General features: G+C 43.8%; 1 protein-coding gene across 1 annotated transcript in view; it reads left to right on the top strand.

The window, feature by feature from the left end:
* Positions 1 to 4,646: 4,646 nt before the first annotated feature.
* Positions 4,647 to 25,215, top strand: part of atp6v0d1 (ATPase H+ transporting V0 subunit d1) — a 73,007-nt gene continuing 52,438 nt past the window's right edge. The window contains exon 1 of the mRNA XM_063066784.1: positions 4,647 to 4,864. Within this exon, the coding sequence (XP_062922854.1) occupies positions 4,735 to 4,864 (130 nt within the window). The 5' untranslated portion in view covers positions 4,647 to 4,734. The remainder of the gene's footprint in view (positions 4,865 to 25,215) is intronic.

Here is a 25,215-nt window from a genome sequence, read left to right as displayed (position 1 = left end):
TTAACTGATGATGGGCAAGTCAAGTTGAGTGAAGTTATCCCCTCTTGTTCAAGAGCCTGATGGTTGAGGGATAATAACTGTTCCTGAACCTGGTGGTGTGAGTCCATCAGGAAGGTGGTACAGGAACCTCAGGACTCACACCACCAGGTTCAGGAACAGTTATTCCCCTTCAACCATCAGGCTCTTGAACCAAAGAGAATAAATTCACTCAACTACACTTGCCCCATCACTGAATTGTTCCCACAGCCTATGGCCTCACTTTGAAGGATTCTTAACCTCATGTTTTCAACATTTATTTCTTATCGTTATTTCTTTTTTTTCTTTCTTTTTGCATTTGCACAGTTGTTGTCTTTTGCACACTGGCTGTCCGCCCTGTTGGTGTGGTCTTTCATTGATTCTATTATGGTTATTGGATTTATTGAGTATGCCCGTGTATCTCAGGGTTGTATATGGTGACATATGTACTTCGATAATAAATTTACTTTGAACTTTGATTTGCTTTTTTTTACTGAAACAAAACTTTCATTTCTAACATTACAAGCTAGTGATATTTCTAAGGATTCACTCTGTGGGAAGATTCTGTCCCAACTCATCTCTGGAGCATCTAGACATAAATAAAAGCACCCACGTTAGACTATTGTTTATAAACTGCATCTCTGCCTTCCATAATATCATTCCAAGGAAACAGCGCCAAACTCTTAGAATTGGGACTTCCCTTTGCAATTGGATCCTTGACTTCCCAACGAACAGACCACAATCAGTAAAGATAGTGTGACGGGAATACACATAGATTAAGATGTTAGCTGTCCTGTGCTGGCATCAGTGGGATCAGCAGTTGGTCTGCCACCTGTCTTCAGGAGAAAGAGAGATAAGGAAAACAATGGAGCAGCATTTGGAGATGTTAATGAAGGGACAGGAGAGTTTAACGGAAGGAGAGCTGTCAAGATCGGCTCCCCCTTTGAACCCTGAACTGTTTGAAGTGATGGACAGGCGATACCCCAGCAGGGGGATAAAAAGGGACAGGTTCGCTAAGGCAACACACACGACACCACGAGGTAACGAGACCGTGGAAGTGGTGCGCCTCCCATAAGGCGGTGGGAAGTTTTGGAGGGCTGGTCGCGGGACCAAGCCATAGACGCACAGGGTGGAAAGGACGATCGGCGGGAACCTGGTGTGTGTCCGCCCTTGCCTGGGTGCCAGGTTCACCGCAGAGAAATGATCGTATCTGGAAACGGAGGGGTCATGGTCAGTGACCTCAGAAGACATCACAAAGGGCTCACCCGAAAGCTGACTGCGAAGAATATCGAAGGTCTGTGTGGAAGCCGTTTGAATATGCATTCGTTTTTGCTCTCTCTCTCCTTCCCCCCACCGTCCATCTCCCACGGCAGTGATTACTGTGAACTGAACTGAATTCAATTGAACTGAACTTTGCGTCACTTTGAAACTGGTCATTTACCCCTAGACGACGATAGAGCTTGGTTGATCCTGTTATCCTAATTCTGTGTACCTGTGTGTTTATCATTGCTGAACTGTTGCATTTATTATCCTTTTGATTAGAGTACTGTGTTGCTCGTTTCTTTAATAAAACTTTCTTAGTTCTAGTAATCCAGACTCCAACTGAGTGATCCATTTCTGCTGGTTTGGCAACCCAGTTACGGGGTACGTAACAATAGGCAGCAACACCTCTGCCACTACTATGCTCAACACTAGTGCTGCGTGAGCTGCATCATCAGCCCTCTACTCCATTCTGTATACCCTCAGGACCGCACGGCCAGATCCTGCTCGAACTCCATCTACAAATTTGTGGATTACACTATCACAGCAGCCAAATCTCAAATAATGATGAGCTGTAATATGGGAAGGAGATAGAGAACCAGGTGACATAGTTGTATAACAGCAACCTTTCACTCAATGTCAGCAGATGAAAGAGCTGGTCGTTGACTTCAGCAAGAGGCAGTACACATTGGCCTGTTTACATCAGTGGTGCTGAGGTTGAAAGGGTTGAAAATTTCAAACTTTTAGGAGTGAATATCACAAACAACCTGTTCTGGTCCAACCACGTACATACCACAGTGAAGAAAATGGACTTGCACCTCTATTTCCTCAGGAGGCTAAAAAAAACTTCCCAATTTTTTTGATGTGCCATAGAGAGACATCCCCCCACGCCCCCCCCCCCGGGTCGACCTCCAAGGAGGTATGTATACAGGACATTTGATAATGAAAGAACACAATTTAGTTGATCACATATTGAAACTATTTACACACAGACATATATATTCCTTGTTGAGTATTTTGTTGGCAGTCTCAATGCTAATAGCTAAATGCTAATGCAAGTGGCTTTTCTATTTCTTTTGCAAACTTTCCTTGTACTGTGACGTGGCTTGCTTGGCAGATTTGAGCATCTTGCCGGAAGTCTCAGCCTCATAGCAGTCTGTGTCAATGCATTTGTTAATTTTGCAAGACATCAGATTCACGAGTGTTTTGTGAGACAGCTGACTTCTGAATTCTGTCTTAATGTGACGCACCATGCTGACTTCCCTTTCCACATCACAATTATGCTAATGAACGAATGACACCTGCTAAACTCACCTCAACGTGTCTTTTACAGTCATTTAACCCACCACGGGCAATAGAAAAGTCACTGTTGCAAACAGTGCAGCGAGCAACACTGTCATTATTTTTGACCCCTGTTAGGCAGGGGTACACTTTAATGTAGTCTGGGGTGAAGTACGTTTTATATTTTCTTTTTCTGGAACACTCTGCCGTGGTGTTGCAGGACACAAAACTGAACTGATGGACAATGAAAGAAAGAGAGGGGTCGAACATAAAGCCCGCCCACAGAGAAAACTGATAGGTCTACTTAGCACAAAGAGAAACCAATCAGGATGCTCCCTCTGTCACCCTCTTGCCACGTCTGTCACTTGCTCTGTCTCTCTCTCACCCTCAAAAAAATCAATTTCTGGGATATCGTATATAATTTACAGGCATCAGGGAGCTGCTATCAATATGAGGGAGACTCCCGGAACTTCCGGGAGAGGTGGGATGTCTGCATAGAAGTGTCAACTCTATTTTGTTTCTATAGATGCTGCCTGGCCTGCTGAGTTCCTGCAGCATTTTGTGTGCATTGCTCGGATTTCCAGCATCTGTAGATTTTCTCGTTAGTGAAAGAATCCTTTTAGGGTGTGTCACCGCTTGGCCTGCCAACCACTTTCCCAGAAGATTGTCAGAAAGTGCAGTTGTGGACATGATTCAGTGCCCTCCATCGACTCTATCCATACTTCTCGCTGCCTCGTTAAAGCAGCCGATCAGTCAGAGCCCCACCCACCTCAGACGCTGCCTGGCCTGCCGAGTTCCTCCAGCATTTTGTGTGTGTTGCTTACTTTCTTCTCTGCCTTTCTGTCACGACGAAAACATAAAAGGCTTGAAACCAAGGCCAGCTTCTATCCTGATGTTGTAAGACTAATGAACTGACCTCTTGCGTGATAATGTGGACACTTTACCTCTCAACCTACCTCCTTACAGCCATGCACCATACTGTCAAGCTGCACTGCACTTTCTCAGTGCTACCTCAATGTGTTGGAATCGAGCAGCTTTTCAATAAATCAGTTCATTAATTTAAGGTAACTGTCTCCGATCACAAAATGGTCACACATAAATTAAATAAATACTTTGTTGCAACAGCAGACCAATCACCATGGACATAAACTGCCGTAAGGAAATGAAGGAGCGTCTGATTCAGGACGACATGGGGCGCAGAGCTGGATGATGAGGGTGAGGAAGGATAATAGGGGGCACAGAGAGTTGGATGAGGAATGGGGAAGGATAATAGGGGGTACAGAGAGTTGGATGAGGAGTGGGGAAGGATAATGGGGGCACAGGGAGATGGATGAGGAGTGTGGAAGGATAATGGGGGCACAGGGAGATGGATGAGGAGTGTGGAAGGATAATGGGGGCACAGAGCGTTGGATGAGGAGTGGGGAAGGATAATAAGGGGGCACAGAGAGTTGGATGAGGAGCGGGGAAGGATAATAGGGGGGCACAGAGAGTTGGATGAGGAGTGGGGAAGGATAATAGGGGGCACAGAGAGTTGGATGAGGAGTAAGGAAGGATAATGGGGGGCACAGAGAGTTGGATGAGGAGCGGGGAAGGATAATAGGGGGGCACAGAGAGTTGGATGAGGAGTGGGGAAGGATAATGGGGGGGCCCAGAGAGTTGGATGAGGAGTAGGGAAGGATAATGGGGGGGCACAGAGAGTTGGATGAGGAGTGGGGAAGGATAATGGGGGGCACAGAGAGTTGGATGAGGAGTGGGGAAGGATAATGGGGGGACACAGAGAGTTGGATGAGGAGTGGGGAAGGATAATGGGGGGGCACAGAGAGTTGGATGAGGAGTTTGGCAAGGATAATGGGGGGCACAGAGAGTTGGATGAGGAGTGGGGAAGGATAATGGGAGGCACAGAGAGTTGGATGAGGAGTAAGGAAGGATAATGGGAGGCACAGAGAGTTGGATGAGGGATGGGGAAGGATAATCGGGGGCGGCGCCGCGCATGCTCAGTGTACGCCGGTCCGACCAAACGCGAATCTTACCACTGCGCATGCTCTGCCTGCCGGCTGTCTCCGAGCAGTTTAGCGCCACGGCGCATGCCCGCGGTGGTGGGGATCAGCTGACTGATCAGGTGGTGTTCGGAGTGGTTGTGTCACCGATTCCCGGCACGGTACCTTTTGGTCCGGAGACATGGGCTCGTTCAACGAACTCTACTTTAATGTGGATGACGGTTACCTGGAGGGGTTGGTGAGAGGTTTCAAGGCTGGCATATTGTCGCAGGGCGACTACCTGAACCTGGTGCAGTGTGAGACCTTGGAAGGTGAGAGAGTCAGACTGTCTCCTGGGCCTGTCACTCTGTTGGAGAATGGGGGCTGCCCGCACGCCGTCTCTGTGATATTGCGGCGAGAACGATTGCCACATCTCTCCTTTCCTCTGTCCAGTTCGCGTAAAGCCCTACGTATTTCCCCATATGCGTCGGTTATGTGTTGAACTGTACCTCGTTCCTCGGCCTCTTTGAGAAGGCCTGGCTATCTGTCAACTCCAGGAACTGGGAATGGTGTTTGTAGTCTGATGAAAAGGCCGCATAATTTACGCGTAGTTTCCAGTTTGGCGTATGACTGTGTTAAAGCTCAAAATACGGTCATCTAGAGTCTATTCTATTGTTAACATTTTCATTTTAGTGGTATTCTCAGTGGTAGAGCAACGTTGGATTGCTTATTGTGCATTGTACCCGGGAATGGCTTGAAGAAAAATGTTAATTTTCAAATAGTACAGATTTAGGAAGCGATAGGCAGAGGGAAATGAGGTAAGGAAAGAAGTTGATTCAACGATTAGAAATGCAGGAGACATGAAAGTGAAAATAACCTTCTATTTTGCTTATATAATCAAGGTTTGTTCTTAAAAATGATTCACAATAATAAAAGCAGAATGACATGAGTAGTCACTGTTTCAGGATTTATTAGCGATTTGTAATGAGGTGAGAGAAGAGATGGAAAAAATGCTTTAAGATGGCATGTTGTCACAGTGTGACTAACTGAACCTGGTTCAGATTGTGACCAAGGAAAGTGAGACAGTCATTTCTGCTTTTGGGCTTTGCATTTTGTTGGGGAATGAGGAGAGGGTGTAACATTCTATCCCTAAATCCCTCTGCCCCATAATATGATGCTATTTTAATTGTACTGCTTATTGAAACTGAAATAGACAATCCTTTTTCTGGCTGTGTAAGTTGTAAGTTAAATCCTGATCTTTAATGGCAGTAATGATTTCCCCTCTTTACAGTTAAATGCTAATGTGTCCTTCTCCATGTGAAACTTGCTCTCTTCCTTTTCTGAAAATGGCAACTGAATTTGTAAATTGTATGTTGTGCTTAAGTGCATTTTATTATGTTTAAGCACAATTAATTTTATTTAAAGGATTTTGTCAATATAAATTCTCATTAGTTTTGAATCTGAAATGTTAACTAATGCAGTTTGAAAGGAAATCTGTGGCCACTGTTGTTAGTCATATACAAACGTAGATTAGACTATATGGTTCCTTTGTGAGTGATGAGAAACTAACTGTTTTGTCACCTTGTTGTCCTCTTTTCATTTGCCATGTAGCACCCTACTTTTGGTAAATAGTTGGGACTTGAGTTGATGCAATTGTGGGAAGAAGTGAGATTGTGTGTGTTTGGGCCTTTACCAATCTCAGTAGAAACTTGAGTCAGATTGAATCTCCTATATTGTTATGAATGTGGAGTAAAGTTTCGAAATTGAAGGCAGACTATACTGTAGTGGATCAGAATTGGGTTTAATATCACTGTCCTGTATGTGGAATTTGTTCTGTGCAAGCAGCACAGTGAAAAGACATAAATTTACTATAAATTACAAAATAAATAATGCAAAAAAGGAAGAATGAGGTGTTTGTGTACTGTTCAGGAATCTAATGGTGGAGGGGATGAATCATTGAGTGTGTTTACTCAGGCTCCTGTCCTTCCTCCCTGGTGGTGCTAATACGAAGTAATAGTTCTGGATGTTCAGAGTCCTTGATGATGGATGCCATTGCCTTGAGACACTGCTCCTTGAAGATGTCGATGGTGGGGAGGGTTGTGTCCATGATGATTCTTGTGTTCCCTGTACTGGAGCCACCAGACCAGATGTGATGCAACCATTCAGAATGCTCTGCACTGTATGTCTATAGAAATCTGCAAGAGTCTTTAACATGCCAGATCTCATCACTCCAAATGATGTAGTGCCACTGACAGGACAGTGATATTAAACCCAATTCTGATCCACTACAGTATAGTCTGCCTTCAATTTCTAAACTTTACTCCACGTTCATAACAACAGAGGAGATTCAATCTGACTCAAGTTTCTACCGAGATTGGTAAAGGCCCAAACACACACAATCTCACTTCTCACGCTCTTAAACTTTTCGATGATTTTAAGTTCCCTGGCCCCCACCACTTTATTTTCACCATGGATGTCCAGTCCCTATATACTTCCATCCCCTATCAGGAAGGTCTCAAAGCTCTCCACTTCTTTTTGGATTCCAGACCTAACCAGTTTCCCTCTACCACCACTCTGCTCCGTCTAGAGGAATTAGTCCTTACCCTTAATGATTTCTCCTTTGGCTCCTCGCACTTCCTCCAAACTAAAGATGTAGCTATGGGCACCCGTATGGGTCCTAGCTATGCCTGCCTTTTTGTTGGCTTTGTGGAACAATCTATGTTCCGTACCTATTCTGGTATCTGTCCCCCACTTTTCCTTCGCTACATCAACGACTGCATTGGCGCTGCTTCCTGCACGCATGCTGAGCTCGTCGACTTCATTAACTTTGCCTCCAACTTTCACCCTCCCCTCAAGTTTACCTGGTCCATTTCTGACACCTCCCTCGCCTTTCTGGATCTTTCTGTCTCCAACTCTGGAGACAGCTTATCTACTGATGTCTACTATAAGCCTACTGACTCTCACAGCTATCTGGACTATTCCTCTTCTCACCTTGTCTCTTGCAAAAATGCCATCCCCTTCTCGCAATTCCTCCACCTCCACCGCATCTGCTCTCAGGATGAGGCTTTTCATTCCAGGACAAGGGAGATGTCCTCCTTTTTTTTTAAAGAAAGGGGCTTCCCTTCCTCCACCATCAACTCTGCTCTCAAACGCATCTCCCCCATTTCATGCACATCTGCTCTCACTCCATCCTCCTGCCACCCCACTAGGAATAGGGTTCCCCTGGTCCTCACCTTCCACCCCACCAGCCCCCGGGTCCAACATATTATTCTCCGTAACTTCCGCCGCCTCCAATGGGATCCCACCACTAAGCACATCTTTCCCTCCCCCCACCCCCGCTTTCCGCAGGGATCACTCCCTACACGACTCCCTTGTTCATTCGTTTTCCCCCCCCATCCCTCCCCACCGATTTCCCTTCTGACACTTATCCTTGTAAGCGGAACAAGTGCTACACATGCCCTTACACTTCCTCCCTTACCACCATTCAGGGCCCCAGACAGTCCTTCCAGGTGAGGCGACACTTCACCTGTGAGTCTGCTGGGGTGATATACTGCGTCCGGTGCTCCCGATGTGGCCTTCTATATATTGGCGAGACCCGACGCAGACTGGGAGATGGTTTCGCTGAACACCTACGCTCTGTCCCAGAGAAAGCAGGACTGCCCAGTGGCCACACATTTTAATTCCACATCCCATTCCCATTCTGACATGTCTATCCACGGCCTCCTCTACTGTAAAGATGAAGCCACACTCAGGTTGGAGGAACAACACCTTATATTCTGTCTGGGTAGCCTCCAACCTGATGGCATGAACATTGATTTCTCTAACTTCCGCTAATGTCCCACCTCCCCCTCGTATCCCATCCGTTGTTTATTTATATACACACATTCTTTTTCTTTTTCTCTCTTTCCTTTTTCTCCCTCTGACTATACCCCTTGCCCATCCTCTGGGTTTCCCCCCTCCCCTTTTCTTTCTCCCTGGGCCTCCTGTCCCATTATCCTCTCATATCCCTTTTGCCAATCAACTGTCCAGCTCTTGGCTCCATCCCTCCCCCTCCTGTCTTCTCCTATCATTTTGGATCTCCCCCTCCCCCTCCCACTTTCAAATCTCTTACTAGCTCTTCTTTCAGTTAGTCCTGACGAAGGGTCTCGGCCCGAAACATCAACTGTACCTCTTCCTGGAGATGCTGCCTGGCCTGCTGCGTTCACCAGCAACTTTGATGTGTGTTGCTAGTGCCACTGACCTGTCTTCTTTGAGGTTGCATCATTGTGTTGGGACTAGGACAGATCCTCTGCAATATTGACACCTAGGAACTTGAAACACTCTCTCTACTGTCCACCCCTGAATGAGGATGGGTGCCTGCTCTTCCAACTTCCCCTTCTAAAGTCTCTAATTAATTCCTTCGTCTTCCTGACGTTGAGTGTCAGGTTACTGTTGCAACACCGCTCAATCAGCTGATCTGCCTTACCATCTGCTATTTTTACCTGCAGCAGAGATGTCATTTGCAAATTTATAAATGATTTTTGAGCTGTGCTTTGCCACTCAGTCGTGTGCAGAGCAGTGGGCTAAGCATGCATCCTTGTGGCGCCAGGGTCAAGGATGTCTCTGATCGCTTGCATGACATTCTGAAGTGGGAGGGTGATCAGCCAGATGTCGTGGTGCACATCGGTACCAATGGCATAGCAAGGAAGAGTAAGGAGGTCCTGGAGAGTGAGTATAGAGAGCTTGGTAGGAAGTTGAAAAGCAGGACCTTGAGGGTGGTAATCTCAGGATTGCTACCTGTGCTACGTGCCAGTGAGAGTAAGAATAGGATGCTCTGGAGGACGAACTGGTGTAGGCAGCAGGGTTTCGGATTTCAGGATCATTGGGACCTCTTCTGGGGCAGGTGGGACCTGTACAAGAGAGATGGGTTACACTTGAACTACAAGGGGACCAATATCCTTTCAGGGAGGTTTGTTAGTGCTATTGGGAAGGCTTTAAACTAGATTTGCAGGGGGATGGGAACCAGAGTGCCAGAGCTGACAGTGAGGCTGGGGTGAAAATAAATGATGTTAAAAGTTCAAGCAAAGTCGCAAATAGAAAGGTTGTGAGTGGTGGTAAAAATCTTCTGAGGTGAATATATTTCAATGCTAGGAGTATTACGGGGAAGGCGGATGAGTTGAGGGCGTGGATTGACACGTGGAATTATGACGTGTTATTAGTGAAACTTGGCTACAGGAGGAGCAGGACTGGCAGCTTAATATTCCAGGGTTCCGATGTTTCAGATGTGATCGAGGCAGAGGAATGAAAGGTGGGGGAGTAGCATTGCTTGTCAGGGAAAATGTTACAGCAGTGCTCAGGCAGGACAGATTAGAGGGCTTGTCTACTGAGTCCTTATGGCTGGAGCTGAGAAACAGGAAAGGTATGGCCACATTAGTGGGGTTGTATTATAGACTACCCAACAGTCAGCGAGAATTGGAAGAGCAAATCTGCAGAGAGATAGCAGGCAACTGCAGGAAATAAAGTTGTGGTGGTAGGGGATTTTAATTTTCCATATATTGATTGGGACCCCCATACTGTTAAGGATCCAGATGGTTTAGAGTTTGTAAAATGTGTTCAGGGAAGTTTTCTAAATCAATATATAGAGGGACCAACAAGAGGGGATGCAATATTGCATCTCCTATTAGGAAATGAGTTAGGACAAGTGACGGAAGTGTGTGTAGGGGAGCACTTTGGTTCCAGTGATCATAACACCATTGGTGTCAACTTAATCATGGATAAAGATAGATCTGGTCCTAGGGTTGAGGTTCTAAACTGGAAGAAGGCCAAATTTGAAGAAATGAGAAAGGATCTAAAAAGCGTGGACTGGGACAGGTTGTTCTCTGGCAAGGATGTGATCGGTAAGTGGGAAGCCTTCAAAGGAGAAATTTTGAGAGTACAGAGCTTGTATGCTCCTGTCAGGATCAAAGGCAAAGTGAATAGGAATAAGGAACCTTGGTTCTCAAGGGATATTGCAACTCTGATAAAGAAGAGAGAGTTGTATGACATGTATAGGAAACAGGGAGTAAATAAGGTGCTTGAGGAGTATAAAAAGTGCAAGAAAATACTTAAGGAAATCAGGAGGGCTAAAAGAAGACATGAGGTTGCCTTGGCAGTCAAAGTGAAGGATAATCCAAAGAGCTTTTACAGGTATATTAAGAGTAAAAAGATTGTAAGGGATAAAATTGGTCCTCTTGAAGATGAGAGTGGTCGGCTATGTGCGGAACCAAAAGAAATGGGGGAGATCTTAAATGGGTGTTTTGCGTCTGTATTTACTAAGGAAACTGGCATGAAGTCTATGGAATTAAGGGAAACAAGTAGTGAGATCATGGAAACTGTACAGATTGAAAAGGAGGAGGTGCTTGCTATCTTGAGGCAAATTAAAGTGGATAAATCCCCAGGACATGACAGGGTATTCCCTCAGACCTTGAGACTGGTGTTGAAATTGCAGGGGCCCTGGCAGATATATTTAAAATGTCCATGTCTACGGGTGAGGTGCCGGAGGATTGGAGAATGGCTCATGTTGTTCCATTGTTTAAAAAAGGATCGAAAAGTAATTTGGGAAATTATAGGTCGGTAAGTTTGAAGTCAGTAGTGGGTAAGTTATTGGAGGGAGTACTAAGAGACAGAATCTACAAGCATTTGGATAGACTGGGACTTATTAGGGAGAGTCAACATGGCTTTGTGTGTGGTAGGTCATGTTTGACCAATCTATTGGAGTTTTTCGAAGAGGTTACCAGGAAAGCGGATGAAGGGAAGGCAGTGGATGTTGTCTACATGGACTTCAGTAAGGCCTTTGACAAGGTCCCGCATGGGAGGTTAGTTAGGAAAATTCAGTTGCTAGGTATACATGGAGAAGTGGTAAATTGGATTAGACATTGGCTCAATGGAAGAAGCCAAAGAGTGGTAGTAGAGGATTGCTTCTCAGAGTGGAGGCCTGTGATTAGTGGTGTGCCACAGGGATCAGTGCTGGGTTCATTGTTATTTGTCATCTATGTCAATGATCTGGATGATAATGTGGTAAATTGGATCAGCAAATATTTTGATGATACAAAGATTGGAGGTGTAGTGGACAGTGAGGAAGGTTTTCAAAGCTTGCAAAGGGATTTGGACCAGCTAAAAAATGGGTTGAAAAATGGCAGATGGAGTTTAATACAGACAAGTGTGAGGTATTGCACTTTGGAAGGACAAACCAAGGTAGAACATACAGGGTAAATGGTAAGGCACTGAAGAGTGCAGTAGAACAGAGGGATCTGGGAATACAGACACAAAATTCCCTAAAAGTGGCGTCACAGGTAGATAGGGTCGTAAAGAGAGCTTTTGGTACATTGGCCTTTATTAATCGAAGTATTGAGTATAAGAGCTGGAATGTTGTGACGAGGTTGTATAAGGCATTGATGAGGCCGAATCTCAAGTATTGTGTTCAGTTTTGGTCACCAAAGTACAGGAAGGATATTAATAAGGTTGAAAGAGTGCAGAGAAGGTTTACAAGGATATTGCTGGGACTTGAGAAACTCAGTTACAGAGAAAGGTTGAATAGGTTTGGACTTTATTCCCTGGAGCGTAGAAGAATGAGGGGAGATTTGATCGAGGTATATAAAATTATGATGGGTATAGATAGAGTGAATGCAAGCAGGCTTTTTCCACTGAGGCAAAGGGAGAAAAAAACCAGAGGACATGGGTTAAGGGAGAGGGGGGAAAAGTTTAAAGGGAACATTAGGGGGGACTTCTTCACACAGAAAGTGGTGGGAGTGTGGAATGCGCTGCCAGATGAGGTGGTAAATGCGGGTTCTTTTTTAACATTTAAGAATAACTTGGACAGATACATGAATGGGAGGTGTTTGGAGGGATATGGTCTGTGTGCAGGTCAGTGGGACTAGGCAGAAAATGGTTCGGCACAGCCAAGAAGGGCCAAAAGGCCTGTTTCTGTGCTGTAGTTTTTCTATGGTTTCTATGGTTGATTTAGTGCGGAGGAAAATCTTTCTGGATTTTCTACAATTCATGGACGATCAAGGAATGATTGGCGGTTCAGTGTACAATGATTTGGTGTTTTCATATGGCGGGATTAACACGTAGCCTGTGGTACATCATTATCCAATATCACCTCAATATTTAACTTCAAGAGTGCAGTAAATCCTTTTTATTGCTTAAACAGGACATTTGAATTGTCTGAAGATTTCCATGTTCAGAAGTTATCAGTTGGCAAATCAATGAACGTTTTACACTCAATTTATGATATTTGGAAAAGAATTGATTTTTTTTTCAAATTTGGCAATTACTCTTCCTCCTCCCTCCCCCCATCTTCATTCTCCATTTTGTTTGCCCTCTGACCTCTTCTCACCTGCTTGTCACTGCCGCCTGGTTCCCCTCCTCTTTCCCTTTCTTCCATGGTTATTAGATTTCCTCTTTAGCCCTTTTCCTCTTCCACCCATCACCTCCCAGCTTCCTACTTCTTCCCCTCTCCCTATCTTATTCTGGCTTCTGTCTTGAAGGATCTCAGCCCAAAATGTTGTCTGTTTATTCCCTCCGTAGATGCTGCCTGACCTACTGAGTTCGTCCAGCATCTGCCAAACTGTGTGTGGTGAATTTACTGTTTTGTTTGGCAGGTCAAACATTGATTTTGACAGTTTAGAATGTTGAACATTTAGTCTTGAATATGATATAAAGGAGTTGCTGATTAATCCAGTGTTAGGAGATTGTGTTAAAAGAAAACTGAAGTTGAAGTGCAAGTGCTTCCGGTTAATTATTATAAGCCATAGAGCATTTGAAATTGCTGAATTGTGAGTAAGTAACTCATTGAAATGTAGAATAAACAAGTCAATTTTAATGGGCTTTAACTTTCGGCTTTAAGTGTTTCGGAGAGCATTCAATATTTGATTTTGATAGATTTTTTTTACTAGAGATGCAGCATGAAATAAGCCCTTCTTGCTCTTTGAACTGCACCATCCAACAACTCCCAATTAAACCTGTTTTAACCCTAACCCAGCACTTCCCATCCTTTTTTATGCCATGGACCCTTACCATTAACGGAAACCCCTGCCCGTATCTAATCCCGGAACAATTTTGCAATATCCAGTTAACCTACCTGGTATGTATTTGGAGTGTGGGAGGATCTGGAGCAAGTCTCTGCATTCCACGGGGAGGGGGAGGACGTGCAGAGTCTCCTCGTAGAGGATGCCAGAATTGAACCCCCGCCCCCCCACCGAGCATTATGGCATCTCTCTGGGCAACTTTTAAATATCCTAAAAATAAAATTAATATCTTGTATGCTTCCATTTGATTTTTTTAAACAGTGCATTGATTCTTAAATTCTTTACCTTAATGCAGAACTTAAGAGGATTTGTGTGTTTCATTGCTGTGTTTTTTTTATATAGCATAAAAGATTATTGGGAGTGAGGGATATATAGCACTGTTTGAATGTAAAATTGGTGTACTTGTTTTTTTTTAAATCTTCTCGATAAATAGAAGGAGTATCCAGTCACAAGATGGAAGCAAAATGTAGTAAGTAGAATGATGTCTATATGGCAATGAAACCGGTCTTTAATGTATTTATCAGTGGTTGGCATCCAAAGGATCAACTTTTGCTGTGATCTTGAATTTATTTTGTTTTGTCAGTTACATTTTCAGACATTAGTTAAGATACTTAACAACTGAAAATGCCATTCTTGAAAGGTCAAGAATTCCATACAAACCCAAGTTAAAGCAATGTGGATCCTTTTTGTAAACGTTACTTCAAACTTTGTGATGCAGTATTTTCATTGTGCAAGTGAAATTGTGCAGAGAGGTTATACTGACTTAATTAAAATACCAGAACCTCTGTTTGAATGCTGGTACAGTGGATTCCAGTTAATTGGTTCAGTTGCTTATTTGGGACAAATCTTACTAATCCAGAAAGTAGCTGGGTTCATTTATGTGGGACATGTTGCCTGTTAACTGGGGCAGGAGACTGTTGCTGAACAGTTTCTAACTAGCATTAGATGTGTGCACATCGTGTGGCCATTAGACACTATACTGTGTTTGGATCAAACAGTTTTAAATAGAATCAGTTGCATGTGCTTGTATTCAAAAACAAGTGATTTTGTTGTCACTGATAGTTGGCAACAAATAAGCAGTAGGACAATTCTGAACTGCTTTGCTCCCTGCGGTTTCAAGCATTACGGCTGGGAGATGCTAGAAACGGCTGAGTGGTAATGAGACGATTTCATTGCAAGTGAGGAACTACGAAGAATTTGAAGGTATTGTAATATTCATGATGATTGTCAATGAAAATTAAGATTTGGAAGATGCAATCATTGAAAGCATTAAATGAAGGCAGTCCATTATCTGCACTAGATGTCTGCTGATTTTGTTTATTTAGTCAGTCAAAAGAACACTGAATTCCTCCAATAACTATTGAGAACTAATCAAGTTTCATTGTACTGTAGTAGTATTGAGTTGTTTCCACTGGTAGGTGAGACTAAAACTAGGAGACATAGCCTCAAGGTTCGGGGGAGTAGATTTAGGATGGAGATGAGGAGGAACTGCTTTTCCCAGAGAATGGTGAATCTGTGGAATTCTCTGCCCAATGAAGCAGTAGAGGCTACCTCAGTAAATATGTTTAAGACAAGGTTGGATAGATTTTTGCACAGTTGGTGAATTAAAGGTTATGGGGAAAAGGCAAGTAGGTGGAGACGAGTCCATGGCCAGATCAGCTAATATCTTATTAAATGGCAGAGCAAGCTCGACGGGCCAGATGCCCGACTCCTGCTCCTATTTCTTAATGTTTTGTGCTCCTGTTCACCTGACAGGAAGAGGTGTAGATAATAGCAATGTTGAGAAACAGTGAGAACTGCAGTAGCACTTACAATTACATCAAGTTTAAGCTGAGAGCACTGAAAGCCCTTTAAAACTGATGTTGGTAATATTCTAAACGAAAATCAGCGAGTGACATTCATGTTGAATATTACTTTGCCCTAAAGGCAGGGACATGAATGTCAGTGCACCCAGTGACACCAATGTTAGGAGCAGACACTTGAAAAATAAATTACTGTGACTGATAATGGGGAAAATAGTTGTGTACTCTTTAACACAAATCCACAAGACAAACTAGATTTCATCTGAGTTTTAAAGGGAGTAACTGAGTACCTTGACCTAACTATGATCTCTTGAATCAGAAACTTGGAAATGGCGCAATTTCTGACAACGATCTTTTGAGATGACTAATGCATCATCAACTAAAGTCCATTCCATTTTCTATATTTCTGCAAGTGAATAGTTTCTGTACCTGGAAGCAGTGTTTGGGTCCTCGGGTGATGGGGAAAAAAGGTTATTAGGATAGGTGGAGCCACAAGAGACTGTCGATGCTGCTTGATCCATTCAGTTCCTCCAGCACACTGTCTGTTTGTTGCCGCAAATAGGATAGGTTTTGCCTCTCCAATTACATGGAAAGTTATTGTGAGAAGGAGAGTCAGTGTTCTTGGAAATTGGAGAGTAAACTAGGAAGTTGCAGTGCTCGCATCCCTTTGTAATGCCAACGAGGAAGGAGGAGATGGCTGGAAATGTCATCTTGTTGAAAGTGGTAGAGGTTGTGGAGGATAATGCATTTTGTGGAGCCCTGTGGAAAGTAAGGGGCAAAGGGAGCCATATCCTTGCTTTGGTGATGAAATACAGAATATAGACCAGAAGCATTTGAGAGCGCTGCCAGCAATGGTGGAAGGGAAGCTGATTTAAGGAAAATTAAATTGTCTGCACAGATGGGATAGCAGACATCCCACCCCTCCCGGAAGTTCCGGTAGTCTCCCACATATTGATAGCGGCTCCCTGACACCCGGAAATAATGTACAATATCCTGGAAATCGGTTTTTTTTTGAGAGGGAGAGTGAGAGCGAGCATCCTGATAGGTCTACTTAGCATGAAGAGAGACCAATCAGTTTTCTCTTGGGCGGGCTTTACAGTTGACCTCAAAAATAATGATAGTGTTGCTCGCTGCACCGTTTGCAACAGTGACTTTTCTATTGCCTATGTTGGGTTAAAATGTAAAAGACATGTTGAGGTGAGTTTAACAGGTGTCATTTGTTCATTAGCATAGCTAACGTTATTTAAACTAGCTGGCTGGCTGCTAAGGAGCTACTCTATTGATGTCCTACGTGATGAGGCCAAACTCCCTGTAGACTTGCTTAAAGTTGCAGTAGAATAAACATGATAATATAAGTACATATTTTAATGCCACATTTTCTGCATATGCCCAACTTGGCTTACAGATTAGACAAAATCACTAAACAAATTATTACATACACCCTTGGAGGTCGAATGGGGGGCGGGGGTGTGATATGGGGTTGCAGTGGTCGGGGTGCTACCACTCTGAAATGAGTTTTTGCAGGGTGGGATGTCTGGGATAGCTGGCAAGCTGCCAACGGATTGGGGTCTTTGCAGGAAGCTGCATAGGTGCAAGTGTAATCAAGGTAGGTATGGGAGTCTGAGCACAAACGGATATTGGCCACTAACTCTTCCCTGCGTTGAGGGAGAGAAATTTAAAAGGGTAAGGAATCACAACTGATCATGTGTGAGTGTGTCCAGTGTGCAAAGGGTAAAGAAACTTTCACGTTCTTTGAGAGCAGGGTGAAGTGCCAATGCAGCCATTAATGTAGTCCATTCTTAGATTAATGAAAGGGATACTTTTCTAGAAACATTTTATTAGATGAAATTTTGCAAATCAAAAAGCCTGAGGTGAGTTAGTACCTTAGTGATTTTAGTATATTCGTGTGGGTGTGGAGTGCTGCCCTATTTATTCAAATTAAAATTTGCTCTCTGTTAACTGAAGATTTTGCGTAATACCTCATCATGTCAGACTAGCCTGTTAAAGTGAAACCCAACTCAATGTCGGTCGTTCTGAATTATGTACATTTCCACTGATTACATTACCCTACAATGCTCTCCTCCCTCCTCCCTCCCACATCCCAAGAATCAAAACCGGCTTGGGAGCCTGTCCAGGTCTCGGCCGAGCCAGCTGGCTCTCGTCCTCTGTTCCACGGCTGGAGTAACGGCTCGGCAAGAGGAGAGTTGACTCGCTCATGGTCACGTCGTGATGCCGGGGGCACGGTCGTGCAATGCTCCAACACTTGGTGGGCCGGTATAAAACTATCTACTGAAATACGTTCAGATTTACCTCTCTTATCTATGATAAGTGTTTTCACCCCGTTACAAAACATGGATGGGACTGTCTTAAGGGTGACTAAGGGGATATTAGTGTGCATCATGGTGGCGGAAAACAAACAAGGCGGAATGTAGGTCAACAGGAACCCAAGGGTGATATACGCCATGATGGGAGGTAGGAATACTTGAAAGGGAATTCAATTTACTGAGGGTAGAACACTACTGAGAGGATGACCAGGTGGTCTTGGTGCCAGGAATGAAATCACCTGGCATTCGTAAAGCTGACTGTTTACCAATTCAGCTGTGGACTTTCTTCATTCGAACAATTGTCAACTAAATGTAGTTTACCAAAATCCCATTTTTTTTGGTACTTACAAATTTGAGATTTTCTGCGATCCCAATTATATACATCTAATAGTCCTGATAAGAATGTATTAGATGAAATTCTTAATATGAAATCATTCTATAATGGTTCAGTATCCAATATTTATGATATGTTGTTGGGAATGAGAAATGATTCTTTAGACAAAATTAAAAATCTTGGGGAACAAGATTTACAGACCTCAATTTCTGAAGAAACTTGGGGTGAGATTTTTAAATTGGTTAATACTTCATCGTTATGTGCTCGTCATTCCCTCCTACAATTGAGTGGTTCATGGGGCTTTTATTATGACCAAGGATAAGTTATCTCATTTTTATGTGGATATATCTCCCTACTGTGATAGGTGTAACAATACACTAGGTTTATTTATTCATTTATTCATATGTTTTGGACATGCCCAAGTCTTGGAAAATATTGGAAGGAAGTATTCCAAACTTTTTCTGTACTCTTTAAAGTAAATTTTAAGCCTAATCCTTTGACCGCCCTATTTGGTATTGTTGGAAGGAAAGATATCATTTTGAAGACATCTGATCTGCACATTCTGGCTTTTATCTCTCTTATGGCTAGGAGGGCGCTTTTGTTTAAATGGAAGGATGCTGTTCTGCCTAATCATGCTCAGTGGTTACGGGATATTATAGCATGCCTAAATTTAAAAAAGGTTCGTTGTTCAATTTCTGAATCTAACCAAGATTTTCAAAATTTGTGGGGCCATTTTAAAATTATTTTCATAATCTTTGACTTCTTGTTAAAGTACAGAAGTTGGTTAATAGTATATTTTATTAGCTGATAAGTTTTTTTCCTCCCAAACAGCTTCAACTTTGGTAGTGGGTGTAGATCTTTTTTTTAATTGTTTATATTCTAATACAAGAATTAATCTAATCTATATGAACATAGAGTAAGGAGTTTGTTAATGTGATTCAATATACTGTATCTGGTATTATATTTTTTCTTTTGTTTTATAATATGTATTCTCTTAGACTCTGTATTCTTCTATATAGAAATCAATAAAAAATATTGGAAAAAGAAAAGCTGTGGACGACCGCATGTCCTCTTTTGGAGCTGTTCTGAGCCCCAGCAGGACCCATGGGAGACGATCATGCCAACACTCATCCATCAGGGAAGCCTTTAAGGAGTGGTGAAGTCGCTTGTTTGGGCCGTTGGACTGTGGGTGATGTGATGTGGCCTAACATCAAGGTTCTGGGCCATTGCAGCCCAGAGGTCTGATATAAATTGGGGACCACAGTCAGAAGAAGTAATAGATGGGGTGCCAAACTGCACAACCCAGATGCTGATGAACACCTGAGCCAGGTCTGTAGCCATCGTCAATGCGAGAGGGACAATCTCTGGCCACCTGGTGGTATGGTCCACCATGGTAAGAAGGTGTGTGGAACTGAGGGAAGGGGGAAGAGGACCAATAAGGTCTACATTGATATGTTCAAACCATCACTCAGGGGACCTCAAAAGGTCCTAAACATGTTTAATTTTTGCCTGCTGGCACTCCACACAGGCTGCAGTCTGATCACATTCATCCTTTCTAAGGCCATGTCACACAAACTTTAGTGCAACCAGTTTCTGTGAGGCCTTCTGGCCTGGATGCAAGAGGCTATGTATGGAGTTAAAAACTCCATTTTGCAGGCACTATGGGGCGAGGGCAACAGGTTGAGACATCACACAGGAGGGAACCCCTACCTTCCCCAAATATTAGCCAACTGCAAGCCCATGATCTGGGTCAGTAGCTTGGTCAGCTGCTATGCTGGCATTGTCGGCCCTGATCTGTACAACCTCAATGGCTGGCCATGGGAAGCAGTTGGCCACGGCATTATTTTTCCCTTTGATATATTGTATATCCATTGTGAACTCGGATATGTAGGCCAGGTGGCATTGCTGCCGTGTAGACCAAGGGTCTGGTATTTTGGTCATTGTGTGCACAAGGGTTTTGTGGTCAATGAACGCTGTGAAATGGCAACCTGCTAGAAGAAACTGAAAATGGCAGAAGGCTAGATAGACTGAGAAGTTCATGGGCAAATGTACTGTACTTCCTTTCAGTGAGATGGAGCTGCTGGCTGAAGACGGCGAGCAGCTGCCACTTGCCTCCATCCAACTGTTCATGCACAGCACCCACAGCATAGTCTGAAGCGTCAGTGGTAATGGCTATGGGTGCATTGGGGACTGAGGTTGAGTTGGAAAGAACTCGTTTGGTATCACCAAATGCCCTGGTCATGTCGGCAGACCAGTCTAGCATGTGATTAGGGGTATTGCCTTTAAGTGCACTATTTGCGGGGGGGGGGGTGGTGGGAGCATAAATTCAGCAGCTCGCGGAATGAAGCAGTGATAGAAATTTGCCATGCTTAAGAACTCCTGTAATTTTTTTTAGTAGTGTGGGGCAGTGGGAAATCCATAATAGCTTCTACCTTTGGTGGGAGGAGTTTTGCATTCTCTGCGGAGATGTGATGGCTGAGAAAGTCAGTGGTTGACAACCCAAACTGGCATTTAGCTGGGTTAATAATTGGCGTTTGCTTAAGTGCTCAAGGTGTGTGGAGATGAGATGCGTGTTCGGATTTGGACCCTGGGCAGCAAGTACGTCATCCAGGTGAACTAAAACAAAATCTAGGTCTTTTAATACAGTATCCATCAGTGTTGGAAAGTCTGTGCTGCCTTTTTTTTCCAGCCCAGATGGCATGTGCGAAAACTCCAAGGCCAAACAAGAGTTATCACAGCTGTTTTTGGGAATGTCCCCCAAGCACAGGCTCCTGATGGTAGCCCCTAACTAGATCGACTTTGGAAAAAATTAACTTTCTGGCTAAACATGCCAAAAAGTCTTGTATGTGTGGGACTGGGTAATGATGGGGGGTGTTGTCCTTGTTTAAGTGTCATCACTTGCTACATGGGTGGAATTTGGGGACCCTAGAGCGGGGCGAAGCCCAGGGGCTATTTGACCGGCATACAATTCAGTGTCTTTCCACGTTGGCAAACTCAACCTTCGTGGCTGCCAGCTTTCCTGGGTCCAGTCCACACATGTGGACGTGGACTGGTTGGTCATTTGTGGACATGTGGTTCTTGATCCCATGTATTGTTACTGTAGTGGAGAACGTGGGCTTGGTGAGATTCGGGAATTCGCCCTGCAGTCAAATAAACTCATGGTGGTGCATTGGCTTGACAGAGTTGTTGTGGGGAACTTAACTGGGGGAGCAGGGTAATGACCCAAAGTCTTTGACATCCACAAGCCGGCAGTTCTTAAGATCGACTTAACATCCTTGGGCACACAGGAAATCTGCACTGAGCATATGTCTAGCCACTTTAGACAGGACAAAGTCACGTGTGTTACATCACCAACTGAAGCCACGGGCGTCCTTGTGTTGGGAGCCTTGCTGACTGGGTTTATTGAGGTAGATAAAGGAGGAGGACTGATATTCTACTGCCTAGCTAAGAGTAGACGCTCAGCCATTTTAGCAAGCTCCGTATAGTCCTTCAAAGGTGGATTAGTGCGGGCTATGTGAACTTGATCAGGCATTTACAGCATGAAGTGTTCTTTTAAAAAATAAACAAGGATGGTGATTTCCCAGGAGAGATAGCATGTGGTCCATTAGCTCTGACGGCTTAGCACCACCAAGACTGGGCAAGGAGAGCAACTGTTTTGCCAGCTCAGACACCGATAGTCCAAGAGTCTATAAAAGGTGAGTTTTCAGTGATTGGTATTTATCGTGTTCATGTGGGTGTTCTAGTAGACTCACCACTCTTGTAGCCATAGAGCTGCTGAGTGATGCTACAACGTAGTAGAATTTGGTGTTGTCGGTGATGATCTCTTGCAGTGTGAATTGGGCCTCTGCCTGTGTGAACCAAGCAACAGCATTTTGCTTCCAAAACTCCAGCAGTTTCAAAGTGACTACGTTGGCCAACAAGTTCAATAACTCCGCATTGGTGCATCTACATTGGTGATCCTGATGCTCTAGGACAATCCCAGAGGCATTTTCTGTTTAAGAAAAGCTGTAACAACTCGTGTATTGTACTCCAAACACTGAACACAAAGTGCGGTAAAAACACTTTACATAATTAAAGCATCACGTCAGACCAGCCTCTTAAGAGTGAAACTCTGCTCAGTGTTGGCGATTGTGAATTATGTACACGTCCACCAGTTATGTTACCCTGCACCTGGATGGTTTTGCTTGTGCTTTTCACACACTAGTTAGAACTGGGTGGTCCATTGTTAGACTCTGAGTCTGGAGTGACTATCTCCTGACCTCAATGAGGTCAGATTGGGAGACGAAGGCCTAATACTTAGTGGTGGGATCATGAGGGAGATGTGAAGAAGTGTCCAGAATGTTGATATTCAGGCTTTGAGGTAGTAGGTTCCTCATGTGTTTGAAGCTAATCCTTAGTGGTTGCAGATAAAGTGGGGAGCATCAGTAGGGGCAGTGGAAATTGTTAGGTGCTCCACGTCGCTCCAGCATATAGCAGTGAGGGTGAGGGGCATGAGTGAATCAGAATTCTGAAGATGGAATAAAGGGTCTGAAGAAATGGTACCAGATGAGGGATTCAGTGGCGTGCTGGGCTTAGATTTCATTGAGATATGGGTCAAGCGTGGGGGTGATCATGAAAGCTAAATGTTCTGCTGAAGGTAGATTCTTTGAAGATCGGAGCGACAATCGGAAGGAATAGTGAATAGGAAAGAAGACTGTGGATGATGGGATCTGTAGTAACAGCATACTTCTGGATGATCGCAACAGGCCAAGCATTGGGGCGGTAGAGTAGAGCTGCCTCAGCTCCAGTGATGCAGGTTTGATCCTGGCCTTGGCTGCTATCCGTGTGAAGTTTGCATGTTTTCTTTGACTGCGTTTCACCTGGATGCTCTTGATTCCTCCCACATTCTAAATGTGCTGGTAGGTTAATTGGCTCCAGTAATTTGCCCCATAATGTAGGTAAATGCTGAAAGAATCAATGGGAAGTTGGTGGGTATATGGGAGAAAATGTTACAGTGAAATAAGAGGAAGAATATTTCTGCTGACAGCCTGTATGGGAGCTCTGTTGCAAACGGGAAGAAAAACGGAGCCAAGAACGTGAAGGGAAACTGTGAGAATTCTTGAATTGCAGAACTGTTGAAGTTTGCCAACATAGATAACTGGAAAGAAGGAAGTACATACCAGCAAAGTAGAAAAGGAGTCTGTGACAGCTTCAAGATAATGAATCAGTGCATTTAGGGAGAGGAATCAAGTGAATGCATGTATTTATGTGTGGCATTAAGTTTTGGTTTCTTAAGGTTATTTTAGCCGGGTGTAGTTGGAATAAGCTCCCACCACCTATTTAAATGCCTGCAATGGCTTGTCTCTCAAATAGCCTCTGACAACCACATTCGGCTCCTGGCCTTCATATGTGGCTTAGCTACTAAGCCCAGCGGAGCAGTTTCTACTGACAGGAGAAGGAACAAAGGCAGGTTACTGTAGCCTTAAAAACCAGTTGCTTCGGACAGATGGGGCTCATCAGCTATGGCTGGCAGCTCATCTAGGAGAAGGAATACTCTGATCTTAAACCTCTGCTGGCTTGCAGCTATACCCATGTATGGGGAAAGCTTCAGGAGTAAATCCGAAGAAAAATCTGAAGCTTGGAGACCCTACGGCAGTCCTACATTGATTTCAACGCTGACTGGCAACTCCTGTGATGCTGCTGGTACCAAACTGTGTCGGTCTCTGCCATTCCTTTGGTTTCATCAAATGCATGGAGAAGGGAAGCCTGGGCAACACCTTGCTCGCCATATTGTACTGCTGTGGCTTGTGTATCACGTAGACACGTAGGATGCAATGTGCGTGGTTGACCCTGACTAGTGGAGGCCCTCACTATTGTTTTGCCCTTCAACAAGTTTATTAACTTTCTGGAACAAGGGTTTCCAACCTTTTTTTTATGTCATGGACCTCTACCATTAACTGAGGAGTCTGGATCCCAGGTCGGGAACCCCTGTTCTAGAATTACACCTATCTAATACTAAAGATTTCATCTGAAGCATGCTCTCCTTTTTACTTCACAGTCTGCGCATTATAAATTATAAACCAATCATGGCTAGGGCTTCTTCTGAACCACTTACGAGATGACATTCTGTTACACAATGGTTGGAACACCTTCAGGGAGCAAGTCCCCCCGTCCAGTGGACCTGCAGAAACCTTAGCAGCAGGCAAAGCCATGCTTTGGGCTTAACTGACTGTCTTAACAAGTCATGGATTTTGATGCTTCTGAGTAGCTCAAGAATGTTGAGAAACCATTAACAATCTAGGAAATAATTAAATTTGCAAGATTATTACATTCTAAATAATAATTTTGTTTACCTGTGTTCCTATTTTTTAAATATTTAAAATTTGTTCCCGGACTTTCCAGCAGGGGGCTTATGGAGTGAGCTGTATTTTGGCGTCGCTCCATAACCTTTATTTTGCATGTAACCACTCTTATTTACTTTACCTATACCTACATTACACGATTTATACTACAAATACATCACTGAACTTTGACTTTTACTTACTGAAAATGCTTACCAGAGGATGAGAAGTTAAAAACGGAAAGGACTTCAGCGGGAACGGAAAAAAAAATTGGTGATCCTGAAACATCAAAGGAAGCTCACTAATTGCTGAAGCAATGGAGAAACTTCTAGAGGATACAGTTAATCAAAGACTCGTCCTAATTAAAGGAGTGGTGGAGACGAGTCAAGGTGATCTTAAACTGTTCAGACGTGAAATCGATCAACAACAAATTAGAATCGCGGAACTAGATGAAGATGGCCGCAAAAGGGATCGAAAAATTGAAGTTGTTGAAAAAAGTTTAACTTCGGTAACTCAACAGCTGGAACGTTATCAGGTTAAGACTATTGATCTTGAAAATCACTCTCGACGACAGAATTTGGGAATAATCGGTTTTCCTGAAGATGTTGAGACGGGAGATCCTACTAAATATTTTTCTAAATTGTTAGCGGATGTGTTTGGTCCAGGTATATTGGAGGAACCCCCTCTGTTAGACCGCACACACCGTTCTTTTCATTTTAAACCGGAGAAACTGGCCAGACCGAGGCCAGTCATCGTTCGGTTTCATTATGTTCATGATAAGGAACGAGTGATTCGGGCTGGCTCGGCAGAAAGGCATGATTGAGTTTCAAAATTTTAAATTTCAAATTGTCGAAGA

The sequence above is a fragment of the Mobula hypostoma genome, chromosome 14 (genome assembly GCF_963921235.1).
Source record: "Mobula hypostoma chromosome 14, sMobHyp1.1, whole genome shotgun sequence".
Lineage (NCBI taxonomy): Eukaryota > Metazoa > Chordata > Chondrichthyes > Myliobatiformes > Myliobatidae > Mobula > Mobula hypostoma.
The sequence above is the reverse complement of the archived record's forward strand: the minus strand, read 5'-3'. Positions and strand labels throughout refer to the sequence as shown.